The following is a 20333-nucleotide window of genomic DNA, read 5'->3' as shown; positions in this document are numbered from 1 at the left end:
TGGGTGTGTGCCTGGTGGATGGGAATCGATTCATTTACTTTCCTTTGCAACTGATGGAGTTAAAAGAGTCTCATTTCGGAAGCAGAATATCAGTGTGGATTATTTAGCATATGGGGTTCTTTGAGGTTTTTTTGTTTGTTTGTTTGTTTGTTTTAACGTGGTGAGAGTCTTCTCTGCAGGATGTGTTTTGAAAAATGCCAGAAGCTCCAAGAGAATGCAGATATAACCTTTATGTTGCTGCACATTAGGGGATGGGAGATCAGACACCAGTTTCAGAAATCTCTTTTCAGAATTAGGCTCTCAAAATCTACCGGTGCTTCTGTTGCATGGGTGGTGACTTTGCACATCTGTTCCCAACTCCTTGCTGTTCTGACCCTGTCACTCTAAGACAAGATGTCCCCAAGTTACCAGCAGCTCCCGGCTGCCCTCACAGTGTTAGATGGACAGATGCAGAGCAGCCCTGCGGGAAGGACTGGGGGTGCTGATGGAGGAGAGGCTGGAGATGCCCCAGCAACGTGCACTGACAGCCCGGAGAGCCAAACGTGCCCTGGGCTGCATCCAAAACAGTGTGACCAGCAGCGTGAGGGAAGGGATTCTGCCTCTGCTCTGCTCTGGTGAAACCCCACCTGCAGTGCTGCATCAGCTCTGAGGTCCTCAGCACAGGACAGAAATGGACCTGTTGGGGTGGGTCTAGAGGAGAGCCAATAAAATAGTCAGGGGGCTGGAACTCTTCTCCTGTGAGAAAAGACTCAGAGGGTGCAAGTTGTTCAGCCTGAGATAAGAAGGCTCTGGGGAAACCTTATTGCAGCCTTTTTGGTACTTACAGGAGGCGTATAAGAAAGATGGGGACAAACTTTTAGCAGGGCCTGTTGTGATAGGACAAGGAGTAACTGATTTAAACTAAAAGAGAGCAGATTTAGAATAGATATAAGAAAGGATATTTTACAATGAGCATGGTGAGGTTTCCTGGGGAGGGAATGTTTCCCTGGAAACATTTGAGGCCAGGCTAACTGAGGCTCTGAGCAGCATGATCTGTTTGAAGGTGTCCCTGTTTATTGAAGGGGGGTTAACTAGGAGACCTTTAAACATCCCTCCCAATCCAATCCATTCTCACTCATAAGGCTCAATTGAGGAGAAAGGCTGATATTGACTCATTTCTCTTTCTGTGCAATAAGTTCTAAAAAGGAAAGACTTCTGCAGATACTGAGAGAATGGCTGCTGGAGGAGAGGTGAGATGCAGAGTCCTATCTCTAATTCAGGGGAGAGGGAACATTTTCAGGTAGCTCTCCCACTTCCTAACTGCATTGCATACTTACAGCTCTCCATAGTTGGTTGTTTGGAGTTGTGGGGGAAAACAGCAGAGAAGGAAATAAAATGTCTTAGGCAACAAACCATAAGAGAGGGTTTACAACCAAGAATCTCAAGAGGAAGCTGGTATCTCCTCCTGGGCTGGAGTTACATACATGACTACCTCTGAAGGACAAGGCTGTGTGGTTCCTTTCTCAGCATGCCAGATTGTGTATATCACTTTCATGGGTGCTGAGGGCTCCCCATGGGCTATAGAAGAAATCTTGGCATCTGACTGAGGGCTGTGGGTACCATGAGGCATCATAAAGGACTTCATTGTGACTTTTAAAGCCTCCTATGGCTCCAGTGAACACAAGGCACATCATGTGCCTTAGCTTATTAGCCCACCAAACCTTGGAGTTGCTTTCAAAGTAAGTTCTGACCACCTGTAATTGTTGTATATTATTACACTGAGATCTTTGCCCCTTTTTCACATTCTTGCTGCCATTTATGCAGTCTGAAATGGAGTTGTCTAATATGTTTGAGATCACTTTTATAGTAGATTATCCTAAGTGTATCAGCTTTGGTGGAAAATATTACTGTGTGCTTTAATGAGCACATTGCTGTTATACTTTTTGGAGGGTTTACTTTAAATCTCCTACAAGTTATCACTCTTCAGGAATTAAGGAAAGAAAATGAAACAGAATGAAACTTGTCTAGCCTCCCCATATAACAATTAATCTTCCTTAATATTCTTAGCCTATATTTAAACACACATTTCCCTCCATGATTGTGACTCATTGTTTGCAGTAAAGCAGGTGTTAGTCTTTGATGCTCATTGCTTTTATATGAATTTTCCTGTGTATGCTACAATTTTATCTCTTAGATTTGATGGGGATGGGGGGGGAAGATCTTCCTTATGTTACTAAAATCACTGTATCCTTTTGTTCTGTGTTTGTAGGATAATCTGGTTTGTGTTACTGTTGTAGCTGGGTTTTGACTGCTCTTCCCCTACTGTCCTCCTTACCTTAGAATAACCTTTATAGTCCCACAAGTAGCTGGTTAAGGAGTTATCTTTGAAAACATGATCAGTGTGCCCTGTGGCAGAGATACTCCCCTTGTCTCTGCAGAGAGCCTGAAACAAATCCCTGGGGAGTTAATGTGCCTGTCCATCCGAGCAAGTGAAATAAAGAGTGTGCTTTTATGTGAGCCCTACAAGGAGACTGAGCTGAAAGGAATTACAGATGTACCATGTTGGAAGGAATTTGGATTTCAGATTCTAAACCAAACTTAATGTGAGGATGCTGCTTTATCAGGACCAGTCTAAAGCATGGGATTCAGTTCAGTGGAGACAAGTGCAAGATACATACAGGTCTGAAACTCTTGCACAAATCCAAGATGATGGATGCAGGTGGAGTAATATGCCTGCAGGAAAGCATGAAGGGCTATAGTGAACCACAAGCTGAATGTGAGAAAACTGTTGTCGTATTGCAAAAATGTCAAACACAGAAATAAAGATGTCACCTAAAAGACACAGGAAATAAGGCATGGGCTAAAGCCAGGCTTTGAGTGGGGTGTTGTATCCAATTTAAGCATTGCTCTTCAAAAAAAGATAAAAATCAACTGAACTGAGTCTGTAAATGAGCAATGAGAGCACCACAGACACAGAGAACTTGATTTATGATGAGGTGATTTGAACAAGGGGCTTGCTAACCTAACAAAGAAAAGAACTGAGAAGGCAAATGGTAAAAATTGAATCACTGATTAAAGCTATCTCCTTATGCATCTTTACTTTTAAGAAGTTCAGATCATAGCCTTAATCACACTTTTTATTGGTCAATGAATAAATTATCCTATTAGGTTTTAACTCTGAACTGAGAAACTTCTATTCTGTTTATATGCCACTCTGCTGACTTTGCAGATATTGCACAGGAAACTGTATTAGGGCTTTGACTTCAGGGTTTTGATCTTTGACAATTCAGTTGAATTAAACATTTGTATTTTATAAAAACTTCAGTCACTATAAAGGATGATATTTATTTCTCTTATTCAAGCCTCTAGGATTGCAGGAAGAACTGTAAATGATTGCAAAACAGTTTTGCTTTACAAGTGGAAAGTAGTCAGAGTTTCCAGCCCTGTCATTATAAATTCCTTTTCAGAGAAGAGGGTAATGTAAACAATGTTTATGATTCATAAACTGAAATTGTTTTAAATACATAAGACCATAGCTGTGTTTAACCTACTTGTTTGAGCTGTCAGTCTTCCAATTTCTTGGTACTGGCTCAAGAGAATAACATCATATTAAATGTGCTTACAGGGAGATAGACTGACCTTCTCAATCACCTTCTAGATCCTGTTTAAGCACTTCTCTACAGTCAGACTGATGCTTTTGTCCAGGTTTTTGACATGTTTGGGTGTTGATTCTTTCTTTCCTTGCCAATACAGTGCCACTGAAATTCAAGCCAGCCTTTGATTCAAAAGGTAGCTTTTTGCAAACTGATGGAAAAGTTAAAGAAACTGCATAGTATTGATCAAGAGATTTATAAATCAATTTCTCATGTTGCAGAAATTATCTATATGCCCATCCTTAAGTCAACAGATCATGCTGCTGATGAATGTTCTCTTGGAAGCCAGGACATTGCAGGCTTCAGAATCATCCCAGCATATGTTTTTCTCCTCAATTCATTTACTTTAACAGAAAATGTTCCACATATATTTCCACCACCTCTTCAGTCTTGCATTCCCTGTAAGCTTTTTCATGAGCTGGTCTGAGTCATTTACCTTGTGTTCTCCAAGGCTGTGTTTCCTCCCAGGTCAGGAAATCTTAGAGAACTGAGTTTTTGGTAGTGGTTCCTTTGCTCCACAGGAACTGCTTTGTTCCTTGAAACATGTGTATTTTCCTTTCTTTAGTTGATTTGTATATTCTCAACTCAGATTGCTGAGTTCTGATTAGAGATGCGTAACTACATGCTAATATTTCTAAGCACGTAATTTTTTATATTTAAAATGCCACCTCTTCAATGTTTTCTTCTAAAATCTGCTTTTCACTGTGAGGATGTTGCTTTATCAGTCATGTAAAGGTTGCCATGCTTATATTTTACCTTCATAAAATACTTCAGAATTTTTTTTCATTTCTGCTTCTCAAATGTTTGTCAAAGAGTCATTGTTGTCTCCATTAGCAGAGAACCCACATGACCACTATTTCCTACCTTCATTCTTCTCTGGGTAATGAATGGACTGACCTTGGTGTTGACAATGCCCCTTGTTGAGCTGAGCATGGGAGCTGCTCCCTACAACCCCTACAACTCCAGGCTTTTCTATCAGCTGATCAGAGCTTTAAGTCTTGTGAAAGGCTGAACTTCAGCTTTGTCTCTTCTGTTCTTCAAGCTCGTTCAAAATAATAGTGAAGAAAATCACAGAAGGAATTTATTTCAGCTAGTACTAAACAGAGGACTCCATTAGAATGTCAAGATAATTTCCTTTCATAGAACTGGCTGGTCATCCTATGGTTGGTTTAAAGAAGCAGGAAATGCATTCCTCGTTGCTGCAGCAATGTGCATGCAGACCTACATGTAATTGAAACCCCATGCAAGTATTGTAGAATGAAAATCAGCTCTCTTTTGAATTGCTCTTGTCCCCTTATTTTAGACACAGACAGAAGGACTGGAAGAACTCATTTAATCTGAACATTTCTAGAAATGTGAAGAGTTAAAATTAGCACAATGAATGCATCTTGACACTATTTCCTGGCTGCAGTGTGGTAGAGGTGACCAACATGCCAGGAAAGGCTTATTTCATAAATTAACAAGAGTAGCCAAAGAGCAGACGGATGTGGGGAGCTAAAGTGATGCAGGAGATTATCTATTAAAATGTTATCAGAGAAGGCTTGTATCAGATGCTGTGAAAGCACATTCCTATTGAAGAAGCAGCAGGGCCAGTGTGAGGAGAGCAGACAGCTGGGGATGTCTAACCTGGGACTAGGCATGAACTGAACCCCTGCTCACCAGGTAGGGGAGGAAATATTGTACTGAGATAACTCACAGGATTGGGATTGCTTCTTTCTTTTCATCTCATGAAGTGCAAGGAGACTTCACATTCTGAAAATGGAAATTGTGAGGATTCCATTAACAAAATGGAATTGTAAAGCTTTTTAATGAGGAAACAAATCCTAATGATTTGACAACCAAGCTGTAAAAAAAAGACTGAGTTCTTTTAAATATCTTGTGAATCGAGTACAAAGGCTGCCTGTAGGAATACAAGTTTTTTAAAAAAGACTTCTAAAACAGAAGGTCTGAACTACCAGATTCCAATTAAAATTCCAGAAAACACAAATAGCAAATTTATAAAATTTATAACAATAAACTCTCCTGGTGTATTTAATTTCATAAAAAATATTAGAAATAGTCCATTCTTTTGTAATTGAGAAAAATGTGGCATGGATTGTGCTTTCTGTATATCTCCACACTGAAACACCTCCCCTGAAGCTGGAGCAAGTTCAGACATTTGACTTGCCCACACAGTCAGTTTATTTGGACTGAATCCTTTTACCACTTGCTGAAGGCTGGAGACTGGCTTTCCATGTTGTGAGCTGATATGTAGGCTATAACAATGAAAAGTAAATGTCAAAAGAGATAATTGTGAAAGATGTCATGTACCTAAAAGGTGGATATTTTTCTTAAGGAATCCCTTTTTTAATGGATTATGTTTATTTGTACAGTGGTTTTGTCTAAAGTTCTGAGGCAGCGGGGAGAATGCTGGTGTATTAGATACAAGCAAACAATGAAGCTGGTCTTGTCCTATAAATTATAGTGATTTTTACGAGGCAGAAATACACAGGCTATACGAACCCTTGTGTAATCTGACAACATACAATTGATGGCTCTTGATTACAGAATTCAAACGAGTTTGATATTGTGTTTCTTAAATAGAACTATAATCTGCATGGTTATCAAATAAATTAAAAAACCACATGCCATAACAAAGGAATATTAAAAAAAACCCCTGAATAAAGGAGAACTAAGAATTCAACATTCCTTAAGGCAGTTGACTATTGTACTCTTGCTCATTTGTATTTGCCTTGTCTCTACAGAGGCTACTGAGTTTCCACATCCATGTGGTCAGATTTGCCTTTTCTTCTGTTAGCAAGTTAAAGTTGCTTTCTCCTTTCTGCATTCTGGCCTCTCTGGGCCTAAGAGGCTCATTTAGAAATGGAAAATAGTTTTTCCACACCCTGACTGATTAGAAGAACATAATGATGAGAGCTTTAGGATTACTGGACGAGGCAGAAACAGAATCATAGCAAATACCACAGCATCAGGCAGGGAAGGAACTGCTTGCAGTGCTTGGGAGATGCATGGTAGCAGACACTACAGAGCAGTGGGATTGCATGCAGGCAGGCTGAAATTTAGGGAAAATCTGTTTTGTTGGACAAAATTGCATGAGGTGAGATGCTCAGCCCAAGGGCTATCAAAATCACAATGACACCTCCTGCTCAGCACATCCAGTTCTCCCCAGTTAACCCTTTGGGGGTGCTGAAATTCTTTGTATTTTCCATGTTTACCTGTATCACTAGACTGAAATTACAGTCTTTGTTCCTGGGGAAATATGCCATGCAGGGCTTTTCTCCTTTCTTACCACATGTGATGCCCTTGCCAAGACTGATGGGTCTTCTGCCTCTAAAATGCTCTAGCATGTCAGCATATGGTGCTAAAAGCTGCATGTTTCATTGAAAACACACTACAGCTGGGCTCAGGGACAGCAGTGAGCATTTCTGGAAAGGAGATTGTGATTTTTTTTCTAAGTAATGCAAAAATATTAGTGTCTATACTCAATGGTATTATGTGAAAACTTTCCCCTGTATTACTCTTCTACCTCCAAGGTTATATTTTTTTTTTTTTTTTTAATTGGATATAGATTTCCTTCTTGCACTGTCAGTGTGTTTCCCAGGAATGACTCTCATGACTGGACTGCAGGGGAGCAGGAGCATAGCAACACTTAAGGAGAAAATATAAATTTGGAAGCATATGACTTCAGGCATTGTTTGAACTCAGCTTCTGCCACCCCAAAATTACACGTTTCAGCTTCATGAAGTAAGACATACTAAACAACAGTCAAGGCTCAAGAAAGCATTTACAATTCAAATTTTGTGCCTGTCTAGCTTGCCTGTCACTGAAAGTTAGGCTTAAATTCACAAAGGGGGCTATTCAGAAGCAAAATAAAATGCTGTTTCTATAAAAAAAATTAAAATGTAGTGCATATTCTGATAAGCAACTATTGAGCATTTTCTGGAACCAAAAATGATGGTAGTAGTGAGTGCAGTGACCTGTGCTGCAAATAAAATCAGTTTGCATTGTCAGATATCAGCTCAGCATAAAAAGCATTGTGCTTTATCTTTCTTCCCCTATCCCTGGACTAGTCCCAGCTGTGCTGAGGTTGTGCCTCTGAGGATCATCATAGCAACTTTCACCCCATTTCAAGGAAATGGTTTCTCCTACAAACATCTTTCAAACTACTATATACTTCTTCAGCAACGTAAGATATCAGCAGTACAGTGAAAATCTAGCCCCTTTTTGAAAGAAGCCTGCAGTGAACTGCCATGTCCCCAAAGCCCTATTGTTCCCAGTAAGAGCTCTTTGATATGTTACTTGTGATGGTAACAGATGTTTGGGACTTTTAAACTCCTGAAGAGCTTAAAAACTGTAGGCTGGCAGCACACCAAGAAAATACCTGTCTGGTGAAACTAATTCATGGCTTGGATGCACTGATACTACAAGATAAACATCCTTAGACTGGAAATTATGGTTATTAATCATCACCGTCCATTAATTTATTGTCACAATGTAGTTTGGCAACACTAATATTCTGTTATAATCCAAAACATAAGAAGCAATGTCTAATTATCAGTTTGGTCTCTTGAAACTCAGCTCTATTGTGTGTTTCTCACCTTCTGTTAGCAAATGTGCATCAAGAACATTCATCATGATGTCATCTCTGATGATTATACCATTGACTTAGGCATTAGTAAATACTCTATATCCTGCATTCTTTTATCCACACATTTATTTAAAGTAATTTGGAAAATTGATTGTTCATATTACTTTGATTACATTTTTTAATTTCCTGACTCGTAAGGCTAGAGAGACTTTTCAGACTGACCATCAAACAAAAGAGCAAATCCACCTCTGCATACGTAGTAAAGATCATTATGTCTTGTTGGGTTTTTAGTACGATGTCTAACTGATCTAGCTTTGCTACCAACAGCAAAAAATTGCAACTAGTTTGTTTGCACACTGGATCATGATATTCCCTTTCTCTGACTATCCTCCATCACTGGCTTTTTCCCCTCTCAGCTAGTCAGTCTAGCCAGTTTTTCCTCTCACCCTGAAGCAGGTATCTTCACTTGATTCAGTAAATTCTCTAGACATGTTGGACTCTTTGGCCTAAATGTCCCCTGATTGTAACAGAAGCTCAGACAACTTGCTCACATGTTCCATGCAAAAGTCATCACAAGATGTGAGCCCATGAAACAGTGTATACAGACTCCATTCAGCCAGTTCAGATTGAAATATGAAAAGAGGAAAATGAAGGGTTGTGTTCTCAATAAGGGTGGGTGCAAAGATGAATTTAATTAGTAAAAAATACATTAAAATGTTGAACTCTATGAAAATTTTCTTTAAAGGAAAAAGGGAACCTAGCAACCATTTCTGCAAATTTTACAAATGGAGATGTCTTCTCACTACTTAAGCTAAACTAAAACTGTCTCAAGATTAAATTCTTCTCCTCTGGTTGATGAAGATAAACCTACATTTTCCATAGCATATTCATTCATTTAATACTATGCACATAGTATTAAATGAATGAAATAGAAATACCTTGGGTACAGGTCCACACTTCATTAAGCGCTGTCAGTATTTCCACTGATTGGCAGTTTTCCTATTACGTAGCTAGTCAGCTTAGAAAAAATGTGAAATCCATTCATAAGCCCTGGGTTTTCTAAAATGTCTTCAATGATCAGACACAAGTAGGGACTGGGAAGGAATAACAAGGCCAGAATAGGACTACAGTAAGTTTTTTCAAGCCAAATATGCTAGGGAAAAAAAAATCATCTCTAACATCTTCATGTCTTTCTTTGGTGTAAATGCAAATTGGTTCTTAAGAGAACTAGATATCTAGGGAATAGCCCATGCCCAGGGGGTACATCCTCCTGTGTGTCTCTTTACTGTAGGAAGGGCAAGAGGTTTCAGGAAAGTGAGTCAAAGTTTTACAATGAGATAAAGTTATGTGGTGAGAGTAACCATGGTGATGAAACTACTCAGGTGCATCAGCAGCCAGGGGGACTGGACTGATAGTGGTTAATACCCAGAAAGTCACTTCAGCCTCTCAAGTTAAGGGAAAAAAACAGTTCATGAAGAATCGAGATGTCTTCACAAAAGAATTTTTACTGATATTCAACTGACTGAAATATGCTTGATGCAGTGTGTGTAGGTGCCTCATCTCAAATCCAACACAAGAAGCATGATTTTGGCAAAAGCAAAGCAACAGATGCTTCTGACAGCCACGTCGTGTAACAGATTCTCTTTTTGCTACCTAGATCAGCTGTTCTTCTCTGAAAGCTTAACAGAACTGTCAAAGCATCAGCTACTAATAAGAGAGATAAGAAAAAATGGAGGTGTGATACATACACTTCAGGTGTCATCTTGTTTGCCTTACATTGATATTTCCCCTGGATTCTGCATTTGTTAAAGTTGCACATAACCATAACTTCAGCCACTTGAGCTTTTGTATGACCAGAAGAATTTTTTTTATCTCAGTTTAATAACAAAGAAACAGGACCTGCAGCTGGTTGAGAACTCTGTAGGTTGACAGAAGGAAAGAGAGTGGGAATTATTTGAACAGAAAAGGCATTTGATATACATTTTAAACCCCATCACTTGTACTTTGCTGAAGAGAACTGTGTTTTGATTCAGATGTTTAGGCACTGGCTAATATGAGTGTTTAGATAAGGTATCTGTGAGGTTGCACTGTTTTGACACCAGAGCTATTTAGAAGTTATCTTTTAGGTCACTGTGACATTAATGGTATTGTGAATGTGGTACTATGTGGCAGGGAAATGAACCGCTTTTAGTCAGTGAAATACCTCACGTTTACTGTGGTGAATCCATAAAGAGATATGTGGATTTGATGACCTGAGTTATAAAAAGTGTGTTTGAGGAATAGCCATAGATATCCCTAAAAAAATAACTTTGTGATTCATTTTGCCCTGCCAAGCCAAGCAAGTTGTGACTCAAAAATATATTAAAAAGTGCTGCCAAGTTTTTGCTTTGAAAGATACTTGTTTTGAGTGGCTGCAACAGTCTAAATAGGAAATAATTCTGCCTCTTAATTCCTGCTGAAGTAAATCTTGGCTTATTATAATAATTTTAATATCTCTTATCACACTTGAACCTAACAATATTAATTGAATCTTGTGTAATCTAACACAGCAGCTTGCCCTGTCATGAGAAAAATGTCAGTCAGAAATCACAGTTAATCATTACAAAAAGTTATTGGGGAAAATGAGTCTTGCTCATTTACTATTCACAGAAGTGGGTGGTCTGTAGTATGCTTCCCAGTCTAGGAAAATAAAACCACATACAGTATCAATATTTATATGTTATTAAATCAGCAACAGCGGATGTAGTCTGAATAGCTATGTGGTGTAGTTTCTACTGAAACTAAGAATAAAGAGTTTATAATATGCAGTTTCTGAAATTTATTGCAGTCGTGAACATTACACTGCACTTACTGTAACAGACCTTACAGCTGTAAACTCCTGTAATGAGTATCATCTGCACATCAGCAATAACCAGTATCAATTAGGTACAAACAATTATTTCCAGCATCACTTACAAAAAGGAATTTCAAGTTGTCACTTTAAAAAGCTTCAGTAAAGACCAGGAGTTTCTCTTCAGGAAAATAAATATTTATTTTCAGGTACAATCTGACCTATTAATGAAACATATTTAAACTATAGCCACAAGCACTGACACAAATAGCTTTTTCCCTTCTTGATGCAAATATAGTTTCTTAGGTTGAAGCTACCATGCATGATTGATTGTTCTTAAGAGAAAACATTATTCAAATATATCCATTGCTTAATTTCTGCTGCCCACTCTGCCCTACACTGTTTTCATCACCATTCTAAATAGTAAGTCCAGCCTAATTCCTGCACGAGACAGCCTCCATAGCAGGGCAAACCTTGTGAGAGAGTAAATATTTCTCTTCCATTAAATAACATCTTGTATCACTCATAATGAGACTGTGCCCATACTTAAAAAAAAAAATCTCCTGTGCATAATAATTTCATGTGTGGCCTCGACTGCCAGAAGGATGCCTGCCCATGAGCTGGAGAGTTGTGTGCACAGGGACAGTTCACTCTGCCAGGGATGGAGCCAGCTGAAGCTTGTGCAACAGAAACAGAGGAGTAGCAGGCAGTGAGGGAGTCACACTTCAGAGTAGTGTCTTTTCAGATGTATCAGTACACCCCAGGATGAGGATTGAATCTTTAATGTCTGAGTCCATGTACAGTTCATAGATGATCACCTAGAAAGTATTCAATAGGAATCAAAACAAAAAGCCCACATATCACATATCTCTTTTAAGGAAACACCAGTTTTATTTCATGGTTGCTCTCCAGAGGAGGCATAGGTATGTTAAATTATACTTGTTGAATGCTAAGAAAAATGGGTGATCACTAAGAGAAAAGAAGTATACCAATGGCATCTCAGAGTTCTTATCTGTATCTTTTTTGCCTTCATGAAAATATCTACAGATAGTTGCATGCAAAAAACCCCACAACCAAACATCTTAATATCAATGGATATGACAACATGAAGGATTCATGTTGTCATAATGAATCAGGACTAGAAATTATCTCAGGAGACAATTACACTGTGTCTCTGCCCCAAGACAGGATTAACATTGTCACTGTCATATCTGACAGATGTTTACAATCCCGTTTTACTGAGAGAGATGTCATAACTTACCTAGGCAATCTACTCCAGTGCTTAATTACCCTTAATCTTAGAAAGCTTTTCCAAATTCTTGCCTTGGTCTTTCTTGCAGTAAAGCCTCTTGTCCTGCTACTGTTGCCCATGAAGAACAGATTGCAGTCACACCCAAGTATTCCCCAAGGACACATTCCTGAAAAGAGCAGGATGGCAAAAGCGTATTTTCCCATAAGAATTAATAATGGGGAAAATGCATACAGGGACTTAAGAACTACACATGGTTTAAAATCACAGGGAGCAGGATTACTGGGAGGAGAGTCTGTCTCTTCTGCTGCTGTCCTTTCAGCATGGATCACTGTTCTGAAAGATATCAGTTGTGCAATCTGTGAGACTGAATACCCGAGAAAACTCTTGCAGTGTAAGCATTCTTGATGTCTCCTTTTGGACAGTTGCATCTTCATCATCTTCCTGAGATAAAGAAAATCCATCATAGGCAAAGGACAAAAAAAATGGGGAAGGATGGAGGTTAGTGGAACCAACCTAATAATAACCTAATAATAGTGGAACCCAGTATTAAATGGTCAGCAGCAGAACTTTAAGTAGTGGACAGAGAAGAAGAGGGCAGTGAGGTGCCACTGTATTCCCTTAACATCTGCTGAAGCCTTTTACAAACATAAAAATGACCATAAAATTTTCCCAGTGTTCTCTCTCCTGCAAACCACCCAGCACCTTTTTGCTCTGCCTTTTGCTGCTCTTCATATCTACAAGTAGTGAAATGGGTTGAAACAGATGACCTGGTGGCTTTTTATTTTGTGGATCATATTATTTTTCTACCTCTGGGAGGGTTTGGCTGCCTGGACTAGTAGGAGAAAGGATGGATAACAGCTGCATCAGCCGATAGCAGCTTAAATCCCACTCTCAATCACCATCCTTCTGCAACTTCAGCTTAATACAATAATATATAGCTAACATTTGAGGATGAGGAAGATCCTCACTCAATATCATTAAGCCTGTATACCAAAGTTAGACACCTGAAAACGTGTTTGAGGTCCTACATAAAAACAATTTAATTTTCCAGTGTTTTGAGCACTCTTTTGTGTCAGTATAAGATAGCAATGTTTTAACAGAGCAATTTTTATCAAAGAACCCAAAGAGATTCAGATGTATAAATCCAGACACACGGCTTTGAAATAAACACAAAAGTAAACCCACAAACCTTTAAGATCAGGACTATGAACATGTGTAAAACTATGAGGTGGGGAGAAATGCATTTTAGCAATGAAGCTACATTGAAGATAAATTAATCTAAATAAGATTATATTGTGGAGTCTTGAATTATGAGTTGTTTTTATTTTGATCTAATTATCTCACTACTTTTAAGACATACCTCAAGTTTGCTATGAGTGGGAGTGAACAAATGCATGGGAGATGTCTAATGGCGGTGAGAGCAAAGGGTGAAGGTGGCCATGGGAAGAGGTTAATGTGTGGCAGCTGTGTGCCTTTGGAATGGACTTCATATGCCAGTCATCCCTCTGGCATGGGACTTTTGTTACTGAGGACAGATGTAGCTTACCTGGAGACAGAGAGAACTCTCCCTGTGTGGTGGCTGTGTGTGTGAGAAGCATTTGATCACTTATCCCTCTGAAACAAGGCAATGAGATCCCTCCAACTGACCAAGTCCTGGACAGGGGGCAACAGTCTCCAGGGACAGCTTTGCCTTGCAACCCAATTGCAAAATATCTGGCACCTGGTAACTGTTGGGGCTGCTGCTGGTGGCAGTCTGTGTCTGAGAAGTCACAAGCCTCTGCTCCATGGACATCTCCTCACTGCTGCCCTCTCCCTGGAGGCTTATGGCACGGGGCATGGGCTGCACCCAGGCAGTGATGGCAGCAGGAGGTACTGATGATGGCACAGCTCCTTCCTTCTGGCAGGTGGTGTCATGGTGGTAGGAAACCAGCTCATTGCTGAAGTTGACCCTTTCCACGGGGGATTTGGGTGTGCCACAGCAGCAGCACCGGCAGCACAAGAGGGTGCTGAAAGCCCTCCTGAAGTCTGCATTGAAAGCATAGATCACTGGATTCACTGAAGAGTTGGCCCAGCCAAACCACACAAAGATGTTGAAGGTGGTTTGGCCCACGCAGGATGACTGTCCTTCAGAGTCTTTCTCGAGGCTGGGCTGGCAGAAAGGCAGCACACAGTTGAGCAGGAAGAAGGGCAGCCAGCAGCAAACAAATACTCCCATTATGACAGAGAGGGTCTGCAGCACCTTGGTTTCCTTGTGCAAGGAGCTCCGCAAAGAGGAGGTGGGCTCCTTGCCATGAGCTGGCCACTGCCCTCCTGCTCTCTCAAGGGTGGAGATACGGCGGATCTGGGCCTGGGCAATTCTGTAGATCCTGGTATAGGTGATGATCATTACTGCCACGGGGATGTAGAAGCTGATTAGGGAGGAGGTGATGGCATAAGTGCGGTTCAACCTGACATCGCAGTGGGGTGTCCCACGTAGGTGATCCCAGGAGCCTGGATCTCTATTGTCCTTGGCTTTATGCCAGCGTAGCTGCACCGGGATGAAGGAGATGAGGATGGAGAGAGCCCAGGCCACGGCTATCATGGCACAAGCAAGGCGCCGTGTCATCCTGCGCTCGTAGCGGAAGGGGCTGGCGATGGCCCAGTACCGGTCCAGGCTGATGATGCAGAGGTGCAGGATGGAGGCCGTGGAGCACATGATGTCGAAGGCCACCCATGTGTCACAAAAGTGGCTGCCAAAGAGCCAGGAGCCTCCAGCCACCTCAGTGACCGCCTTCCAGGGCATCACCAGGAGGGCCACGCAGAGGTCCGAGACGGCCAGCGACAGTACGAACCAGTTGGTGACCTTGTTGCGCAGGTGGCGGAAGCGCAGGACGGCCAGGCACACCAGCGCGTTGCCCAGCAGCGTGCTCAGCACCAGGGCGCCCAGCAGGCACCCGGTGAGTGCCCGCAGCACGCCCGGCGCCCCGCTCCCCATCAGCGGCGCCGCCCCGGCGCATCTCTGCGCGCCGCGCTCAGCCTCCCCGCGGCCGCTCGGGCTGTCCCGCAAGGGCTGTCCCGCTCGGGCTACTCACCCGCCGGCTGCCGGGGCCTCGCCTCCCTCCTCTCTCGTCCCTCCTCTCGCCTCCCGCCTGGCCGCCGCCGCTCCCGGGGGCTGGAGGGAGGAGCCGTCCGTCCGTCGGGCGGAGCGGGGCCGGGGCAGCGCCGGACAGAGCAGCGGCAGCCCCGGGCTGTGTGCTCGGCTGCACCCCGAGCTGCCCAGAGATCGGGGACCGGCCGGGCAGGGATCGAGCGCCTTTCCCGAGCGGGCGCAGGGAGCTGTTCGCACAGCATCGCCCTGGGAAGAGCCCTTTGCCGGTGCTCACCCTGAACTTGCCCAAGTGTCAGAGCTCGGCACGACCCCGCGGTCCAAGGGTCCCCGACTGGAGACCGCGATCTCTTACAGGTTTGGTAGAGAGCAGGATGGCACTTCGTGGCGGTTTATACATACTGAGAATGCCCTCAGATCTGGCTGTCAGAACCTGTTTGCACCAAAACAGTGCTGTGCCCTTTATTTTTTGTTCTGAAATTTTACGCAATGAAACCAAAAGCACAGAAACCTAAGACCTCTAGTTTAAATCTGTTGCATTTTGACAGAAAGTTATTCAAGGCAACCAAACCCTGCATCTTTATTTTTCAGCCAAAGATGTCTTCTGATGTATTTCAACAGTCTATTATTTACTATTATAATAATATGCATGTTTTCATGTAAATGTATATATTTGCAGCATATATTGACAGCCTGCATTCAATAAAGTACCCTAAGGCAAATAGGGTATAATCCTTCATTTTCAAAGAATTTATATGGTAATCCTGTCCTGAGAAAAAAGAGATTGGGATGGGAATAGAAAATATCAATTAATGTAACTAATTAACTTGGGAAGCAGGTATTTATTTTTGCATTAAGTATTTTTTATTTCTTTGCCTCTTAATTAAAATAACTCTAGCCATTAATTCCAATACAGATAATTTTCAGGCCAGTAAGTATTTGCTTTCCATTGTACTGTTATGATATTTCTGGTAATCAGTAGAGAGAGTGGAAATTTTTAAAATAAATTTTGAACAGCATAGCTGGCAGCTTACCCTGTAAAAAAATCAGGATATTTAAGCTAAACTAGTTGGATTGTACAATTTCATAACAGATTGTTAACATTTGGTCCTGTTTTTTAAGATCCTATTTCCTTCATGCCTTGGACATCACAGTCTTCATAATGCAGCCCACTGTGTTATTACTGCTGTGACACTGAAAATTGGAATACATTTCTTGTAACATGTTTATCTGTAAGACTAACTCATAAGTCAAACAATTGCTCTAGAATTTTCTCTATTTAAATATATACCCTATTAAAGCAGGAGTTAACTAATAATATGGGCTGTGAGATAAGAACCAACTCCACTCGTGTTTTATTTGGAGCCATCTGTAACTCCACGTACATGGATTTTACCAACATCTGCAAACCACAGTAGGTCTCTGATGCTCATTCCAATACTAAGGACTAAATTTTAGTTTGTAAGAATGATCTACACACTTATTAATTTGACTTGATACATTTGATTTTATTTAGCAATCAATAAAATGACCCCAAAGGACAGAATATATTTGTGAAGGATTGTAAGTGGGACAGTAGATGGACCTAAGGCGATACAGCACTGAAAAGGAAAGAGCAATGCTTTTGCATATTCAGCAGACTGTAGTGCTGCAGGGCTCTGTAGCACAAGGTAGCCAGCATTCTCCATATTAAAACAACTCTGCAAATCTCCTGCTCCCACGATCACATTATGCTCTATGAATATCTCTAGCTCCTTTTTAGCATGCAGTATAAAGGAGGGTGTATGTGCGGATGATGTTTTGTGTGCATATCTACGAGTGCTCTACCTCAGAATTTTGTGGCTGTTGGCTCCGCACCGCTGCTGGTAGCTGAAAATACAAGGTTACCCGATTGGATGAAAAAAATATTCTTGTGTCAATGTATCATAGAACTTAGCAACTTTACAACAAAAAACATCTTAGCTGCTTTGTTTGAGAGTGCCACCGTTGAATTTTTGCCAGAACAACTGAATACGATGCTAGAGAGGGCTCAAGTATCACGGGCAAAGCATCAAAGTAGCCAGAAATCACTCCGTTGTTATCGGTGTGGCAGCAAAGAACACATACGAAAAAATTGTAACAAAAAGGTTTGGTGTTCCCACTGCAACAGAGATACTCACAGCACAGAAGCTTGTAAAAACAAAAAAGACAAACATAAAGCGACCGGCGGCCACGCAGCAGCAACGGCCCTTGCCCTCCACCGCACGCCACCTGAATGCCACACAGAGAGACCTGTGGCAGAAGTTGCTCCAACCGTAGTTTCTGGTCGAATGACAACGAAAGCAGAGGTCGCAGAGGGTACCCTGGTAGGGGGAGCCACGAGCCATCCACGCCTCCTTCACTACCCCAACTGTGACGTCTGTGGTGAGACCCTAAACTCTACTCCTCCCCAAGGATGAGGAAATGATTGACAGCTTCAGCAGCGAACCAGAACTAACCAGCAGCGTTGCCAGCAAAAACAGCAGTCTGATACCCGAATCAGAGCAGCAGATGCAGATCTTTGAACACATTCTCCAGCTGTTCTCCCCAAAACCTCTAATTATTCGCTTTGCCAGATGAAACACCTAGCTGCCTCTTCCCCCAGGGGAGAGGGGACACTGCCACAGGGATTTAGGGAAAGGGAGCACTCTGCTGCTCCAAGCCTCCACCTCTTGACACCCTCCACGGTCAAAGGACAAACCCCTGTCCCGGCCAGTAGCACAGGCAGAGTGGAGAGCTCTGGGCCAGGGCAAGATGAGAGGCAAGGGGAAGCTCCCAGGTGAATGGTTGAGCCATGGCAGCCTGAGAGCTTGGAGCAAGTTTGGGCAGACTCAGGGCCTCACTTGCTGTCTTGCATGGGAGAGAGGAGTTTTATGTGTTTGTGCAGTTTGACAGACTTTAAGATAGCTAGTTCCCCAAGACTTAGTCCTGTTCGCAAGATTCTTTGATATCTGGCCGATTTGTCTAAAAATACCATTTATTTGACACAGAACATAACAAACATACAAACATAGAACAGATTGACACACATAAACACACAATGAATACATAATTGCAACACTACAATAGTTAAAAATGCAATTATGGGGTAAAACCTTGCTTGAACTATAAAAATAGTCAAAAATGTAAGAAATGCTTGCTTGAACTATAATGCAAGTTAAGAGATGCTTGCTTGAGCTAGCTGAAATGCAAGTCAAGAAAGGTACCTATAAGTTAGCCGGAATAATACAATTTAGGAAACTCAATGATCTTACCAATACTCAATTTGGAGCTGGAATACATTAAGACTTCCTCACTCAATCCCAGGGCTGCGTCCAGACCCTGGGGAGAAGGCTTTTTCACGTTCCAATGTCCATGTAGAAAGCTTCTACTTTTGCTGAGTTTTTTGTGGTGTTTTATAGGGAAAAAGTGTGTATTTGCTTTCACTTGAAAATTCTTCACATTCTCTCAGTGTCTCACTCTGAGTTCCAGACACCAGCATTGATAGTCTGGATTAAGCTAATGACTTAATCTGAGCCATTGATCTCGGCCAGCAATCAGGGAGAGAGAGAGGGGGGGGGGTGTTTGTCCTGCCATACTTGCCCAAATGCTCACCCAGGGCTCAGCAGCGGCCAGAGTCTCTGCCAGAGCTCCGCTCCCTGTGCCTGGAATGGGGCTCCCGGGATCGGCCTCCCTTTGGGGACACATCTTGCCGACTGCTGTTCCTATCACCCGTCCTGCCAGCCTCCTCCCTCGTCTCCAGCTCTTCCCAGGAGCCACCCTGGCCCCTCTGCTTATGGCACTTCTTGTCCCCCCTCCTCTCTGAGTGCCGCTGGTGCCGCTGATGCTCCTCATCCCGCCGCGCCCTGGTCCCGGGGTTTCTGTCGGAGCTCCCACCAGCATAGCGCTCATACCCAGGATCCTCCTTCTCCTTCTTGATCTTGATCTTGGGATGTGGCTCCTCCGTGCTCACCCGCTTCCCAGCTGGCAGGCTTGACTTTGACTGTTCTGCTCTGCTCCGCTGCTTCTCTTTCTGCTTTTTCATGGGCACATCCTCATCCTCTGAGAGGGAGTCAGACAAGGTGTCAGATGGTGTTTTGACCCCGCAGCCCTTGGCATGGAGGGCTTTGGTCACATCATCCCAGTCCTCGGACTTCTTGGGGGGTCTGTAGGTGGCCACGTGGTCCACGCGGATGGTCCGTCCCTTGATCTTGATGCCATTGAAGTTGTCCACAGCCAGGATGGTGCTTCTCTGGTCCTCATAGCACAGGAAACAGAAGCCCTTGGACTTCCCGGTCTTCTTGTCCCGCACGAGGTTGATGTTGACAACCTCGCCGTACTGCGAGAACACGCAAATGACATCGCCCTCCGTCAGCTCGTAGTGCAGTCCGCCTACAAAGATCCAAGCGCTGTCCTTGTACTCCGCGTGCCACGACACCGCCTCCTGCATGCCCAGCTCCGCCTCCCGTGCGTTCAGCTCATGGATCAGCTTCACCTTTGTCAGGAGGTTCATGGCGGCGGCCACGCAGCACTGCAACGGCCCTTGCCCTCCACCGCACGCCGCCTGAATGCCACACAGAGAGACCTGTGGCAGAAGTTGCTCCAACCGTAGTTTCTGGTCGAACGGCAACGAAAGCAGAGGTTGCAGAGGGTGCCCCGGTAGGCGGAGCCACGAGCCACCCACGCCTCCTTCACTACCCCAACTGTGACATCTGTGGTGAGACCCTAAACTCTACTCCTCCCCAAGGATGAGGAAATGATTGACAGCTTCAGCAGCGAACCAGAACTAACCAGCAGCGTTGCCAGCAAAAACAGCAGTCTAATACCCGAATCAGAGCGGCAGATGCAGATCTTTGAACACATTCTCCAGCTGTTCTCCCCAAAACCTCTAATTATTCGCTTTGCCAGATGAAACACCTATTACCAGTGTCAGCACCTTCTACAAGCTA

At 42.8% G+C, this 20333-nt stretch overlaps 2 protein-coding genes across 3 annotated transcripts; both read right to left on the bottom strand.

Annotated features, from left to right (window-relative positions):
- Nucleotides 1-11014: 11014 nt before the first annotated feature.
- Nucleotides 11015-15430, bottom strand: LOC146435324 (D(1)-like dopamine receptor). Of its 2 annotated transcripts, XM_085065247.1 has the most exons (3): nt 13849-15430; nt 12583-12743; nt 11015-12468 (listed from the first exon to the last, which is right to left on the bottom strand). In XM_085065247.1, exon 1 carries the CDS (start codon nt 15274-15276, stop codon nt 13909-13911), a length of 1368 nt encoding a protein of 455 aa, XP_084921373.1. In that variant the 5' UTR covers nt 15277-15430; the 3' UTR covers nt 11015-12468; nt 12583-12743; nt 13849-13908. The 2 variants fall into 2 exon arrangements, with proteins under 2 accessions (XP_084921373.1, XP_084921372.1); XM_085065246.1 differs by having other exon boundaries at nt 11015-12743.
- Nucleotides 15431-18982: 3552 nt separating this feature from the next.
- On the bottom strand, nt 18983-19905 carry LOC146435323 (RNA-binding motif protein, X-linked 2-like). Its single transcript, XM_085065245.1, has one exon. The coding sequence runs from the start codon at nt 19895-19897 to the stop codon at nt 19007-19009; it is 891 nt and encodes a 296-aa protein (XP_084921371.1). The 5' UTR covers nt 19898-19905; the 3' UTR covers nt 18983-19006.
- Between the last annotated feature and the right edge of the window lie 428 nt (nt 19906-20333).

The sequence above is a fragment of the Lichenostomus cassidix genome, chromosome 6 (genome assembly GCF_008360975.1).
Source record: "Lichenostomus cassidix isolate B80296 chromosome 6, HeHo_3.0, whole genome shotgun sequence".
Classification (NCBI taxonomy): domain Eukaryota; kingdom Metazoa; phylum Chordata; class Aves; order Passeriformes; family Meliphagidae; genus Lichenostomus; species Lichenostomus cassidix.
The sequence above is the reverse complement of the archived record's forward strand: the minus strand, read 5'-3'. Positions and strand labels throughout refer to the sequence as shown.